Raw genomic sequence first — 16,458 nt, forward strand, 5'->3', positions numbered from 1 at the left:
CAAATATGCTCTTTTTAAACTCACCTGCATGAAAGGTTACTATGAGCCAGTATCCTATTTTGGGAAAGCTCAGAACACAGTAAGTGGGCTTCAAACATGCTACTCTTGTAGGAATGGAATCTGGGTCATAGATGTGAGAGGCTTCAACCACTTTCATGCCAACCAACCCAAGGAGCTTGTTAGATTTTTGTCAATCCTATATTTGATTATGTTTACATATTTTGAAATACAAAGTCTATGTTTATAATTATTATTGAGATCTCATATCAGATTAGTGAATTTGTAACAACTCCCTCTTATCTTGTATGTCAGTTTAAACTGACTTTTAAATCTGTTTGATGTATAAAACGGTGAGCTTCTGTGTTTTGGCACTGGTGGAAATGTGTCTAAAATGTAGGTTTCCAGCTTCTAAAGTTAATTCACCCATACGTACCTCACCATGGTCACCTCCAAACATCTGGGTCATGCATGTTTTGCTGGTGGTTGACCTACATGCACCGATCACGTGCCACACAGTGGTGAAATGTTGATGTACATTTTTTTTCCTAACCAATTTGCCTCTCTCTATGTCTTCTTGACTGCATTGACTTTGCCTTTCGTCATGCGTTATTTTCTTTTGGTTGCCAGCCTCCTTGTTTTTGCCAGTCTTCTTCTTGCCAGCTTTTCACCTATATCCTTGCCTGGATTATGAGTGCTCCAATTATCATGGCAAATGCAGTATTTCAGAGCTTTGTGAGAGCCAGCACCTCATATCTGATCGAAGACTACAGAAAAACCGCCAAAGTCTTAGAAGACACCAGTGGAAAAAAATCATCGGACACATCCTCTCCTCCAACGGTCCAAGATACAACGAACCCCACCAGTTCCATATTTTCGCTGGACAAAGACGGAATCTTCAACTCCTTTCTCCCTTAACCTTTAGCCTGCTGAATTATTTTCACACTTCTTACCCCTGCCTGCTGGATTAATTTTAGCATATGGCGCTCTAAAGAGGGTGGGTGATTTCGAACAGTCGGTGCCTCATTAAACAAGGGCCAATTGAAGAAATATTTTGCACATTTATTCCTGATAGAAAACTACACAATACTATATAAAAATATCCCGATGTTTTCAATCATTCCAAGGTTAAGACCAAAGCGAACACAAAATTTGTAAATTTTCTTGAACTTACCTGAATTGCGTTATTGAAGGTGGTTTGCATTTCATGCTAGGAACCTTTTAATATCCTAACATTTGTGCAAATTGATTTCAATAATCATATCTCCGATATGTTAATTTTAATTGAGTAAAAATTCGTTTTTTTTTATCTGCATATAACAGCGCGATGGTAAATTATGAACCATTTCAGTAAATTTATTATTTAAACGTTAAACAGAAAAATAACTTAATTTTCGAGGTCATCATGTCGGTTGCAGAAATATGAATATTCAGGTTAATCTGACATGTCATGTTATAAAATTTGCAGGAAACAATTAATGACTTATATATATTCACTAATCCTAATTTCAAGCGTTTTGGTTTAATACTTACGATATACAAAAATAAACAACCCGTGTCATGATGCTAGCAGACGTCCTAAAATCAAACATGGCACGCTTCGCCCGACCTCCGCATAACTTATTGCTATTTTAATATCAACAAAGTTTACATTTCCTTTATAAATATAACTTGGCGAAAGTTGATGATCTTCTCCATCGAAGAATGTTTTATTCGTCATATTCCGATTAATATGACGAGAGAAAAACGAAAATAAAGATCGTGAATTCTGACAGCACTATTTCAATAAGTGCAAAGGTCACCGGATGTGATGTCACAGACAGGGATAGTCTGCTGATAATCTTTCGTAACAAAACAATTACAGTAAATTTTGAAATAGTTCGCCTATCACATACAGCAAAAACATAAGTCCAAACACAGTATCAGTAATCGCCACTAACATGAAATAAAAATGTGCCTTTGACGATATAATTCGCGTATTAGTTTGACCTTGCATGCTCCTGTGACCCGGAAACGGTAGACGATAAATCAACATGCCACATGCAAGTTTCTCGGTATCTTTTATTTGAACTTCTGTTGATATTTAAGAATCACCATTCAATGTTACGGTGAATATAAATGGGACATGATTCATATTTCTGCGATGTACACGCTGATAAGTTTCACTACAACAAGTGTATCCCACGTAATACGTCTATGGATATCGTCGATCAGCAAGATCACCCTCTACAACAGGTGCGCGAAAATTGGCTTGACAAAACTTGTTTCAAAATAACATCCCCGCGTTGCTGAATATGATAGTGTATATATAAGCAATAAAATGCTACGTACATTTTTCGGTGTTAGTTCCACATTACATTTGGGATAGTTTTCCTTTCGGGAATACATTCATAGATTCTAGCATGATTTTAGAAGTTTCACAAAGGATTTCTAAATTTATTCCAAAAATATGAAGACCACCATGATTGCGTATTGATGATAGATTTGTAATTGTTCAATTATTTACAGCTGTTTACAGGTTTTAAAATTTTAAGTTATATTTAGTAGTTATTTTTTCCCCACAATGATTGTGTGTGTGGACAGTAAATATTGGTCTTTGCATCAGCACAGTGTAACTGATCAAACTTCAATCTCTTTAGTTTAAACATATTTTTTCAACAATAAGTATCTTTCACTCTGAAAATCAACTAAGTGAATAAGTAACTCTCTGATGTCATCATTTTAATTTTAGTATTCCATGAATAATGAATAAATCAGATCCTGAACATATATACGTACATGTACTAAATTCATATGGACATTAATCTTGTGCATTATGTGTTTTGTTTCCAAATAAAACAATTCTGAAATATAATTTAATAGGAATATGATACATTAATTACAGTAACAGTACCTGTAATAGTACATGACATTTATTGTTTGTTTAATCACAAGAACCATGGTGGCACATAAGCTGGTAAGCTAGCCATATGTTTCTTAGAAAATGCTATCTCAGTCTTCTGGTTGGAATGAAAAGACACATGCCTGTGTACATGTTTACCCTTGCCAGATGTATTTTTTCCAGTCAGCCAATCCATTTCTTTTGTTCACCTTATGTGGTCCATTTTATACATACAGGTACTGCTTCCAACCTGTTTTTCCTTTGTATGCAATCACAGTATCACAACTTCCTCAGCTGGTTGTATAAAAGTTCCCCTGTCATCATGAAAAAAGAATTATAAAGGAAAGTCATATTTTCATTCAAAAACATATCTGTCTTTCCTTTAATACTCTTTGTCTAAGTGGGGGCGGTCGGGTAGCCTAGTGGTTAAAGCGTTCGCTTGTCACGCCGAAGACCCGGGTTCGTTTCCCGACATGGGTACAATGTGTGAAGCCCATTTCTGGTGTCCCCCGCCGTGATATTGCTGGAATATTGCTAAAAGCAGCGTAAAACTACTCACTCACTCACTTTGTCTAAGTGCCAGAAATGTCAGTGTCATAAAAAAAATTAAAAAAAGATTTTCCTAAGGACTTTTCTTAGATAGACCTAAGTCAAACCATGTGACAAGTTAGGTAGAATTATAACTTTATAAGCCCTCATTTCTGAGGTGTCCATATTTTTCACATTTTTATATATCTTTAGGACAAAACATGATCCGTGTAGATCTGCCTGTTTTGTTATGTAAAACAAATTCTTGTCTTAAAATGAGAAAAGGAATCATTCAGACAAAAAAAATTTATCCCATTGATTTACGAAAACCAGTTGAAATGTACAGTGGCGACTTTTGTACCCAAAATTTCTAGTGATTTGGTACCCAAATGGGTATGTGATTTTGTAGATCTACCTAGAATTATTTCAAAGATATACATTAATTTTGGTGTCTTAAACTTAACATAATATCACTTTCCTATCAAAACAATACATTCTAACTTAGGTTTAACCAACTTAACTGGCCTCTTCTTCAGTGACAAGACGTCAATTTTCTCTCAAAACTAAACAATCAATTTCAAGGATCACAGTCATAATCATATTATGAACTTGATGAAATATTTTATTATGTGTTCTGTTCATCTACATGAAAACATAAATATAATTATAGATCTATTGTCTTATTTTCTTAGGTACAAATTCACAAAGTATTTTGGGTACAATTTAATTTGTTTTGGGTACAAAATCACATATATATAGGAGCCTAGAATCTATATATATTCCACTACCTCGTAGTGTACCAAAATTTTAATCAGTTCAGAGGACGGGAGGTTCTCAGAAAGTTTTCAACAACATCTTTAATATTTTAAATTGTTCTTTTTGTAATGTTAGACCAATAACAATATTATGTTGTTATTATTATGGCATATCAATACGTTATATCGCTGTCCGTTGCGGTCATTTTCAGAAAACATTTTAAAGTTAAAATCATCGAGCGTGAAATCCATTACAGATTCGGATTTAGACTTACACATTTGATGGCGACTATCACGAAGAAATATGAAACAAATAGGAGTGAAGACTGCTCTCCAGATCAATAAATAGTAAATAGTTGACGAAAAATAGTAAATTATGTATTTTCTTTTGAATTTGAATCTATTTCGGAATTTCTTTATGATAGCTTACCAACTTTTGCATATTTTTCCGTCATGTGTCACATGCGGTACGTGCTTCCTGTTTCAGAAATGATGGCTAAAATTGCAAGTATATTGGTTATTTCTCGTAAACTGCATTATTTTGCTATTGAATGGTTTACCTAGAATGTATATCAGTTCAGATTTTGCCTATCATCCAATATTTGAAATTTTTCGCAGGGTTTGTTGACTTTGTTCAACTCAACAAATCGCGAGTTAGGCCACGCCCAAACGTATCATTGACGTTTGTCGGCTTGTCAATGTGTCCGAAAGTTTATCAAACGAAATCATTTGCAAACTCTTTAAAAATGATTTTTTTTTTACAAAGATTTATACATACGTGTCAATAATTCTAGAAAATTAAGTTAGATGTAACAAAATGATTGTAATAGTCTAACGGGATAACTATGCATGTGGAGTTGTTTGTTTACCGCCGTTGCCATGATCATACAAGTTCCATCCAATCGATGATGTTACGTTTCAGATTGTTTTTGTTTACAATTAGCTCCACCGAAAGTTGCTAATTTTTAGAAATTAAGGAACATGAGTGTTTTCCTTTTGTCAGCAAACAAAAAATTATGATTGAATAGGAAAAATGATGAAATTATAAAGAAAATATCAGACTGCATGCCGCTCAACGTGAAGTGCCAAAAGTCAACAATGGCCGTTTCTGGTAGTTGTGTGCCGAGAAGTTTAGCCGAAACATTTTTAACTCGCGATATTTTCTTTTTGAGGTAAATAAATGACTGAAAGTTTTGATATTGAGCAAGCTGAGCATTTATGCATGTCATACGTAATTTAAATGTTACGCAAAGCCTTCTTGGTAAATAGATATGGCGAGTTTTATCTTGGGGTGTCGTTATGCTATTCGCCTGTCGATGCACAGGAAGTGACATTTCTGTCGAATGGGTTCGACGTTAGTGTGCAGAGCTTTAAGACATATCAACCATATCTACAAACCTAAGTTCAAAGTCACTACCCTTGACAGCTTCCATAGGCTCAGATGTTCACCATGTATCTCTTACGTCATCTCAGCTTAACGAGACCTCTCGTACTGCCTTGCACCATTCCCTTGCTTCGTCGCTCCCCATGACTGTTATGGAGGCCCTCTCACCCTCGGAAGGTATGCACACGATGGTAACTTCGCCCAAACCTACGGCGCTCACGTTCTACCTCTCAACGATCTAGATCTCCGATCCGATGTTCCTCTAGGGACCGATTTTCAGGGGACCGCCAAACGCACTCATCTGATGACCGTCCGACCAAGGTTCATGAGCTTACTACTCTCCGTATTATTCACAAGAGGATCGTCTATCATCAGATGAGAAACAAAATATACTGAACAACAAAAGTTCCTATGACATTGAATAAGATTTAATGCAAAGTTATGTTTTTTACCAAATAATTTTTTACTCATTTTCGGACAGGCATGGCATTTCGTAATGTTGAATAATTGCGTAATTTTGTTGTTTTTCTGAGTGGTTGTTGTCAGCACGATGCTTAACAATGCATCAGAAATCATATTAATGCATATGTTTATATACCCATTCTTGGGTAGTGAAATGCATGGGGCTTGCATAAAAGTCAACTTTTGCATGGAATGCATGCTTTTCTGTAGCAGTTGCATTTTTGTGACGTGAATCCATAGATGTACTACGATATTGAAAACCAAACTTTACTTGTTTGAAAAATACACTAAAATATTGGTGTCACAGGAACGTTTGTTGTTGAGTATACAGTGATCCCTTGCTATTGTGCTCTTCGATAAAGCGCTACCTCGGGAACTACGCGCGGTTACGCATGGCTCCCAAAATTTATGTACGCTTTTATTACTGAGAGTTTTACACAGACATAATTGTATTGTTGTTCGTTGTTCATTTGCACATAACGCTTCTCATTGCATAATCAACCGTTTATCGCTGAATGGAGTTCTAATAATCCGTTTGAAAACATCCGCAGCAAGTCCCTGAAATACGATTGTTCCACTAGTTAACTTTTCACACTATACATCCTTTGATCTTAGAAGCGCATGCATGCAATAAAAGAGAACCACAAGCGAAGTTTATATTCTTAATTAGTGGGCAATCCAATTTGAGGCGACACTGTCACACACATGTAGTTGCTGTCACAACACGGCGGTCATTCATTTCGTAATCGCGCTTTCGTAACATCGCCTGTTTTTTTTCCATAGTTATAACAAGCGATTTCATTGGATTAAAATTTGTTTCTAATGACGCTTTCTTGCCGAAATCTGCTACAAGTTTCGTGATTGGTCAATTTTGAGCATGTGACCTCGGGCAGCCAATCAAATTATAGCTGTGATACCAAGCTCGTGTTTGATAAAATTTCAGAAGTTGGTGAAAGATTTTTTGTTAAATCGTGTTATTCTGAACGTTTTAAGCAGGAAATCACGATATATATTAAAAATATGGAACTTCGCGAATGTATCGTGCTAGGTTACGAGCTGTGACAAAGATTTTTCATGCATATATTTTTGTATTAAACGTTGTCCGAGCCGAGAATTCAAGACGACGAAAGCCGAGATATCATTTGACTTACATTACACGCGATCGCACGAAACGATGGAAATAATAACTTAGATGTAAGTTTGATTACTTTAAGATGTATTTTTGTTGATTTTATTTATCACTTTGTATAATATATTTAAAGATTTGCTTAAAACGTCTTTATTTTGCTCTTTGACATGTTCGATGCGGACCCGTTGTCGAAATGTGTGTCCGAGAATTTTATTTTCAATAACATCGCGGGAAATAGTGAATAATTTTTTAATTTATCGATAAAAAATGATAAATTGAAATGGAATACGTATTTCAGACATTGTGAAATATGACAGATTTAATAAATGAATGATATTACAGGTAGATCTAGGTCCATAAACATATATACTATTTTGAAGTGACGTGAGATAAACACATATTGATGATTTGAGATTTGCCGAGCGCGCTCCCCCGCCTCGGCCTCGTTTAAACGGCTCATCGTCTATAACGCCCACCAATTATTTGGACCCCATTGGTAGCGTTGTAGCGAGGGACCACTGTACTTCAATTTGATTCTCGACTGACCATCTAGCATCTACAGTCACTTCTACAGCTTAGATTCATCATTTGCCACACTTCGAAGCATCGACAACCCATGCCTGATTACCACCCTTCCAAAATTCGTCGAACCTCATCGAATCGAATCCCATCAGGGAATCATCATTCAGCACCTCTGAGGTTTGACAAACGTCACTGGATCAGTCTTCCTTGGGAAGACATCATTCATCGGAGGTTCTTCGTACCCCTGAGGTTTGACTTACATCACTGAATCAAACCTCTTCGGAAACACAGCATACATTGGAGGTTCAACAAACCTCTAGGGACTGACACACTTAGGATGAGGTTCGACAAGACTCTAAGGTTTGTCGAACCTCAAAGGATCTGGTATACACTTAAGACCCATACTCTTCTAAGGTTCGACAAACCTCTACAGATTCACGTTACCACGGAATGCAGCTCATCGGACAAATGGAGAATTGTTTGTCAACTCATCATGTTTCACAGAGAGAATATTCAGATTCTTCACACTTATATTTGTAGGATAGATGCTATAATGAATCTCATCTTTTTTTACTCATTTCTCTTCCTCATCCGGACAATCGACCACGAGATCATCCCTCAAAGTAACTTGCTGCGACATCAGAATGACCAGATTCTTCTGCCTCCATATGACAAGATTTTTTTCTTCTTTTGTCGGCAAAAGATTGGGCCACGAGTCAGTTCGGTCTCAGGACCCAAGCAAAACACTGATTCTCCCAAGTCAGAAGACACAACCTCAAAGTAACTTGTTGCAGCATCCAGAACAACTGGATTTTTCTGCCTCAGGCATCCAGATTTTTTTCCAGAGTGGTCCAATTCATAGAAAAGAGCCTATTCTTGACGACCCATGTTTGCTTTCTCTTCTGCGAACAGGGTATCCTCTACCTTTCATGACAACGAACAAGCCTTGTCAACATCTATATCCAGACAAGCAGTTTCCTGTCTTCCCAAAGAAAGTCAGAGCTCCACTTCGTCCCATTTTCGACATGAAAAATTTTAACAAACTCTACCTAGCAACTCCTCCACACTTTCTCATGACATCAATCACCCTACTAAGAATGATTCTTCATCCCGGCGACTTCATGATCAGCCTTGATCTACAAGACACATATTTACTTGTTGCTATCCTTCCAGAGCACTGCCACTTTCTCCAGTTTGTGTTCCTAGGCCAACACTGCCAATGCTGAGTGCACCCATTTGGAATTTCTTCGGCCTCGTGGCTTTTTACACGCCTCACAAACCCATCGTGAATTCCTACACAATCGAGGCATCGCCTTCGAATCTTACTTCGACAACTGCATTCAAGACAACGATGATCTGAACACTCTTCTCTGACACCCCAATTTCACACAGCATCTAGTTCACCAAATAGGTTGGATCATGAACACCATCAAGTCTGAATGATTCCTACACAATGCCTTTAGTTTATTGGAACCCTCTTCGATACAAGCCAGCACGAAGTTGGTTCACAATGCTTATCCATCCTGCAGACAGAAGATTTTACCATCCACCTCTAAGGGTTGATCTTCTTCTTCAGCCTCCTCTGAGCTGCTCCTTCCATCGACAGCAACCCTCAATCTATGTGTCTAGTGCATTTACATAAGTCACTTGTAGCCAAGGGTTACTCTAAACGAGTGACCAAGACCATCGCTGAGGCTCACAGATCAACAAAAGCACTTAATGACCATGGAAGGCATCTGAGACCTTCTGTCATACGCATGACATTTCCATGCTGCTAAGACCTCTACGCAATAAATTGCTGAATACCTTCCTCATCTCTGATCATTCTGTAAGCTTCAGGGTTCCACCCTAGCCACATACCTGTCTGCATTCAATTCCATTGTCACAGCTACAATGGATGCAAAGATCTCTACAGTTGCTGAACTGCAATCATTGATTAGGTCTTACAAGTTGGCTGACTAATCCTCACGGTTCCGACCACTGACCTGGGACCTTAACATCTAACTTCGTCATCTGACTTTGGCTGATAAAGAACCTCTGGCCAAAGACGTCAAGTTGAAGACTGTTTCTTCTGGCCCTTGCGAAGCTGGTTTGAGTGACCGAAATTCATGCATAAAATGTCAACAGAGTGCATTTTGAGCATAACTTACATGGGAAAGTATCACATACTACAATCTTGTTTTGGAATTGCTCGGTCATCATTCAAGCCTACACCTTAGCTGGCCTGCCTGCTCCGTCGTATCCAACCCTCATAAGACCTGTGCATACGCCTCCAATATGTTTCTTCACAGTATTTGTTCTCTTCTGCAATAATGGATGGATGCTTCTGGAAATCAAATATGGTCTTCGCATCCCATTACCTCCAAGACATCTCTGTGACGGATGTCCAAGGCCTTCACTAGTTTGGATGCTTGGTTCTTGTAACAACAAGTCCCTAAGACACATCTTCGCAGATAGAGGTGTATAACCAGTTTCTGTTGTATTACATCTGCCTCGTGTGTTTGTGTTTATTGTACTCATTCGGGCTTCCCAGACTGAGTCTCCGGTTGAAGGATAATATCGCTCATCTGTAGAGACCCTGGTCTTCAACTTTGAAGTCGCCATTAGGCGCAGCCGAACCCAGGTTTCCCGATCCCTTATTCCACACACCTCTACCTTAAGTATGTTTGCTGGGTAGTGGATTGATGATCATTTTGTGGATGTTGTTGGTCATTCCTCTAACATCCTAATCCATCCACACAATCATCCCCTTATCCCACACACCTCTACCTTAAGTATGTTTGCTGGGTAGTGGATTGATGATCATTTTGTGGATGTTGTCGATCATTCCTCTAACATCTTAATCCATCGACTCTATCATCCCCTTATCCCACACACCTCTACCTTAAGTATGTTTGCTGGGTAGTGGATTGATGATCATTTTGTGGATGTTGTCGATCATTCCTCTTACATCTTAATCCATCGACTCAATCATCCCCTTATCCCACACACACCTACCTTAAGTATGTTTGCTGGGTAGTGGATTGATGATCATTTTGTGGATGTTGTCGATCATTCCTCTTACATCTTAATCCATCCACTCAATCATCCCCTTATCCCACACACACCTATCTTAAGTATGTTTGCTGGGTAGTGGATTGATGATCATTTTGTGGATGTTGTCGATCATTCCTCTTACATCTTAATCCATCGACTCAATCATCCCCTTATCCCACACACACCTACCTTAAGTATGTTTGCTGGGTAGTGGATTGATGATCATTTTGTGGATGTTGTCGATCATTCCTCTTACATCTTAATCCATCCACTCAATCATCCCCTTATCCCACACCCACATACCTTAAGTATGTTTGCTGGGTAGTGGATTGATGATCATTTTGTGGATATTGTCGATCATTCCTCTTACATCTTAATCCATCCACTCAATCATCCCCTTATCCCAAACACCTCTACCTTAAGTATGTTTGCTGGGTAGTGGATTGATGATCGTTTTGTGTATGTTGTCGATCATTCCTCTAACATCTTAATCCATCGACTCAATCATCCCCTTATCCCACACACCTCTACCTTAAGTATGTTTGCTGGGTAGTGGATTGATGATCATTTTGTGGATGTTGTCGATCATTCCTCTTACATCTTAATCCATCGACTCAATCATCCCCTTATCCCACACACACCTACCTTAAGTATGTTTGCTGGGTAGTGGATTGATGATCATTTTGTGGATGTTGTCGATCATTCCTCTTACATCTTAATCCATCCACTCAATCATCCCCTTATCCCACACCCACATACCTTAAGTATGTTTGCTGGGTAGTGGATTGATGATCATTTTGTGGATATTGTCGATCATTCCTCTTACATCTTAATCCATCCACTCAATCATCCCCTTATCCCAAACACCTCTACCTTAAGTATGTTTGCTGGGTAGTGGATTGATGATCGTTTTGTGTATGTTGTCGATCATTCCTCTAACATCTTAATCCATCCACTCAATCATCCCCTTATCCCACACACCTCTACCTTAAGTATGTTTGCTGGGTAGTGGATTGATGATCGTTTTGTGTATGTTGTCGATCATTCCTCTTACATGTTAATCCATCGACTCAATCATCCCCTTATCCCAAACACCTCTACCTTAAGTATGTTTGCTGGGTAGTGGATTGATGATCATTTTGTGGATGTTGTCGATCATTCCTCTTACATCTTAATCCATCGACTCAATCATCCCCTTATCCCAAACACCTCTACCTTAAGTATGTTTGCTGGGTAGTGGATTGATGATCATTTTGTGGATGTTGTCGATCATTCCTCTTACATGTTAATCCATCGACTCAATCATCCCCTTATCCCAAACACCTCTACCTTAAGTATGTTTGCTGGGTAGTGGATTGATGATCATTTTGTGGATGTTGTCGATCATTCCTCTTACATCTTAATCCATCGACTCAATCATCCCCTTATCCCAAACACCTCTACCTTAAGTATGTTTGCTGGGTAGTGGATTGATGATCATTTTGTGGATGTTGTCGATCATTCCTCTTACATGTTAATCCATCGACTCAATCATCCCCTTATCCCAAACACCTCTACCTTAAGTATGTTTGCTGGGTAGTGGATTGATGATCATTTTGTGGATGTTGTCGATCATTCCTCTTACATGTTAATCCATCGACTCAATCATCCCCTTATCCCAAACACCTCTACCTTAAGTATGTTCGCTGGGTAGTGGATTGATGATCATTTTGTGGATGTTGTTGGTCATTCCTCTTACATCTTCATCCATCCACTCAATCATCCCCTTATCCCACACACCTCTACCTTAAGTATGTTTGCTGGGTAGTGGATTGATGATCATTTTGTGGATATTGTCGATCATTCCTCTTACATCTTAATCCATCGGTTTAAGCATCCACAAGCATGATTAAAGGTTGTCGAAGCATTAAAAGAGATGCCAGACCGGCCAATGCTAACGTTCTTGTAGATTCGACGAATGGGTACATCCCTTCTCAAATATAAGTCATACTCGTTCGGCTTGGCCCTATGAACATATAACACATATTGTACCCGACTTCATGAGTTTTCCTCTGTTCGCATATCAGGATCTTAACACTCTTTGAGAGAGTATTTTTTATTCCTATCTTCAAGTTTTTTACTTTATTACATATTGTACCACTGTTAAGCTCCTGCTTCCTCATATATATCCTGCGGATAAATACATAGTGTGAGATAGGATAAGATATGATAAATTTGGAAATATTACAATAAATTGCATATTGTTATACTTATCCAATTTCACACTTTACATCCCAACCCTTCCGTCCTCACATCACAATTCCTTCATCTATACACTTTTGAAAAAGAATGAGTTTGCTGGGAAAGGCATGTGAGTAGCCCAAGTGGGTCAACCAGCATGAAAAACATGCACGACCCAGATGTTGGGAGGTGACCATGGTGATGTGAGGTATGTACAGGTGAATTAATTTTAGAAGCTGGAAACATACATTTCAGAAGAAGTTTCTACTTTGGATTGAAAGAAGAAAAGCTTTGTGTCAGATATAAGTCTAAGAATATATAATTTATTGTAAAATTTCCCATGTTGGCTCTTGCAAAAGGTGTCAACATGTATGCCTTGGTATTTTTTATTTGAACAGATACTTTTTAAATTATAGATCCATACATGTACAAAGAGGCAAATATACTGAACAACAAAAGTTCCTGTGACATTGAATAAGATTTAATGCAAAGTTATGTTTTTTTACCAAATCTGAAACAATTTCGGTTTGCAACAGATAAAAGACTCCTGTAAGTGTTCAAATGGTTTAATTTGCCATACTGACTTCAGAAAATGCATGATTTCATAAAAAACATGAACATGCCAAAATGTCAATTTACAAATCAATAGCGTGTGTGTCCACCTCTGGTTGCGATGCAAGCAATACATCTTCGACCAGGCGTCACACAAAGTCCTGTGGGAAATCTGTCCATATCTGCTGGAGCATGTTTCAAAGTTCCTGGAGTGACTGTGGAACACGTGGTTGACTTCGAAGGCGCCGATCCATCTCATCCCACATGTGCTTCATTGGTGAGAGATCAGGGGAGTGAGCCGGCCAGGGGATGACATTCACGTTGCTTTGTTGAAGGGAATCCTGAACAAGTCGAGCAATATGAGGCTGGTCATGTTGAAAGGTAATGCCTGGGCCATGACGACACAAAAACGGTAGAACAACAGGGCTGATGATCTCATCGCAGTAGTGCTGTCCATTGAGATTTCCCTCTACCACTATCAAACGGGTCATCTGTCTTGCTGTAATCCGACCCCATACCATAACGCTGCCGTCCCTGAACCGATCTTCTTCCAAGACACAATGATTGACGTAACGTTCACCTCGACATCAGTACACTCGAATCCGTCCATCGCTGTGGCTGAGGTGAAAACAAGACTTGTCAGTGAATAGAACTTTTCCCCACTGCATGGCCATCCAGCGTAGACGCTGTCTGCACCACTGTAGACGTGCTTGACGGTGGTTTCCTGTCAAAATGGGATGACTGGCAGGTCTTCTGGCGACAACCCCTGCACATCTGAGGCGACGATGTACGGTTTGTGAAGATATTTGTCGAAGGCCAGGGATGCTTCTTGCAGTCACTGTTGCTGGATCGATTTCGTAGGTGTGTTGTTCGAATCCAGTTGTCTTGTCGATTATTGGTTATGCGTGGCCTGCCACTCCGAGGATGGTCTCTGACTGCATTTGTCTGTTGCCAACGTTGCCATAAACACCAAATGGTGTTTCTGTGGACGTTAAATTGTCTTGCAACATCACGTTGACTTGATCCTTCTTCAAGCATACCAATGGCTCGCAGATGCTCATTTCGGACAGGCATGGCATTTCATAATGTTGAATAATTGCGTAATTTTGTTGTTTTTCTGAGTGGTTGTTGTCAGCACGATGCTAAACAATGCATATGGAATCCCTTTAACGCACATGTTTTTATACCCATTCTTGGGTAGTGGAATGCATGGGGCTTGCATAAAAGTCAACTTTTGCATGGAATGCATGCTTTTCTGTAGCAGTTGCGTTTTTGTGACTTGATTCCATACATGTACTTCAATATTGAAAACCAAACTTTACTTGTTTGAAAAATACCCTAAGATATTGGTGTCACAGGAACGTTTGTTGTTGAGTATACTAGCAAATGCAGACTGTTTCCCACATTGTGTCATCCATCTGTTTATGTGTTCACAGACCTGGAACTTCTTGATTCCTGTCGGGAAGAGTTTCACCGCCGCCTCAAGGTCTACCATTCATGGAAATCCAAGAACAAGAAGCGCACGGACAAGGATGAACAGCGAGCCCCAGAGGGTGTGGTGCAAAATGGTATGTTTTTGTTTGATTTCCTCAATGTCTTGTTTTACTCTAGTATATTTGTGACAGGCTGGCAAAGTTTCTCAACCAGTAGCCTCAGATGCCCTCCGTCTTACGTAATACTTGGATGTGACATGTCGAAAGTCTGTTTTCAAAGCTTTGTGTTCTTGTGTGTGACAGTCTGCAGTTAGGGGCAGGATTGATACTTAACTACAGAGTCCAACTGGGGTACACCTGGCCCTTGAACCACAGAGTGATCTTACTGCTACCAAAATCAGTACTTTCACAGACTTTAATACTGTAGTTGTAGCATTAACATCGCTTTTTATAATGAGACACAGGACTTTTGGTGACAGGTATCATTAAAAGTATTGAACAAAGCAGCTGGTGTGACAATAAGTGGACTAATGTTTGTTCAGCTTCAACACATACATCTTCCTCCTACAAACAATGGAATGGAATTCAAATGAAGATTATAAGGACAATAATTCAGATGTTTGCATACTTGCAGACGACGTGAGAGGCGTTGACCCAGGTAATCCCATAGATGTTCAGTTGGCGATAGATCGGGTGACAGGGCTCGCCATGGAAGCAGAGGCACATTATTGTTCGCTAGGTACTGTGTTGAAACACCTGCTGTGTGCGCTCTTGCATTATCTTGCTGGAAGGTGTGCATATCCTGGTGCTGATGAAAGAATGGGATGACGTGATTTGCCAATATGTTATTCCTGTAGTAAAGGGCATTCACTCTTCCACAACAAACATGGAGCTCTGTTCGATGGTTATGACTGATGCCGCCCCACACCATGACACTCCCTCCCCCCCCATCGATCTGTCTGTACAACGCAGTCATTTTGGTAACGTTCTCCACGTCGACGCCACACTCGTAGTCGACCGTCAGCATTCTGTAAATGAAAACGGGACTCAACAGAGAACAGCACACCATGCCACTGCCGCAATCTCCAATGGCGATGCCTTTTGGCCCAACGCAGACGTTCATTTCGATGTCGATCAGTGAGTATGGGTCCAACATCTGAACGTCGAGTACGTAGCCCTGCTGAGCGGAGACGTCGACGTACGGTGTCAGCACTGATCAATTCCGTCAGCCTTGTACGGTTGCTGCAGTCCTGGTAGCCGGAAGTGTACGATCACGAAGATGCCGACGAACAATATGGCGATCCTGACGTGGTGTAGTTACACGACGTTGACCCAGACGTGGTCGATCTCTGGTGGTTCTTGTCTGCTAGTATCTGCTCAGTAGCCAGAGGACTGTTGAATGATGGCATTGAAACCGTTGTGCAACGACTCTACTTGACGTACCAACTTGAAGCATGCCCAAGGCACGTTCACGTTCCTCTGCTGTTAATCTTGGCATTTCGTGTGTCAGTACCCTTAACGTCTGCAGCAACAAGTGATGTGGCTTTTAAAAGTCTGTC

General features: G+C 39.5%; 1 protein-coding gene across 4 annotated transcripts in view; it reads left to right on the forward strand.

Moving 5' to 3' along the window:
- LOC124114718 (unconventional myosin-VI-like) overlaps positions 1-16,458 on the forward strand; it is a 163,744-nt gene that overhangs the window by 134,168 nt on the left and 13,118 nt on the right. For all 4 annotated transcript variants that reach the window (XM_046475424.2, XM_046475426.2, XM_046475423.2 and 1 more), the window contains one exon: positions 14,903-15,034. In XM_046475424.2, coding sequence (XP_046331380.1) covers positions 14,903-15,034 — 132 coding nt within the window. The remainder of the gene's footprint in view (positions 1-14,902; positions 15,035-16,458) is intronic.

Source organism: Haliotis rufescens, unplaced genomic scaffold (genome assembly GCF_023055435.1).
Source record: "Haliotis rufescens isolate VD_foot unplaced genomic scaffold, xgHalRufe1.0.p SCAF_5, whole genome shotgun sequence".
In the NCBI taxonomy this organism is placed as follows: Eukaryota; Metazoa; Mollusca; class Gastropoda; order Lepetellida; family Haliotidae; genus Haliotis; species Haliotis rufescens.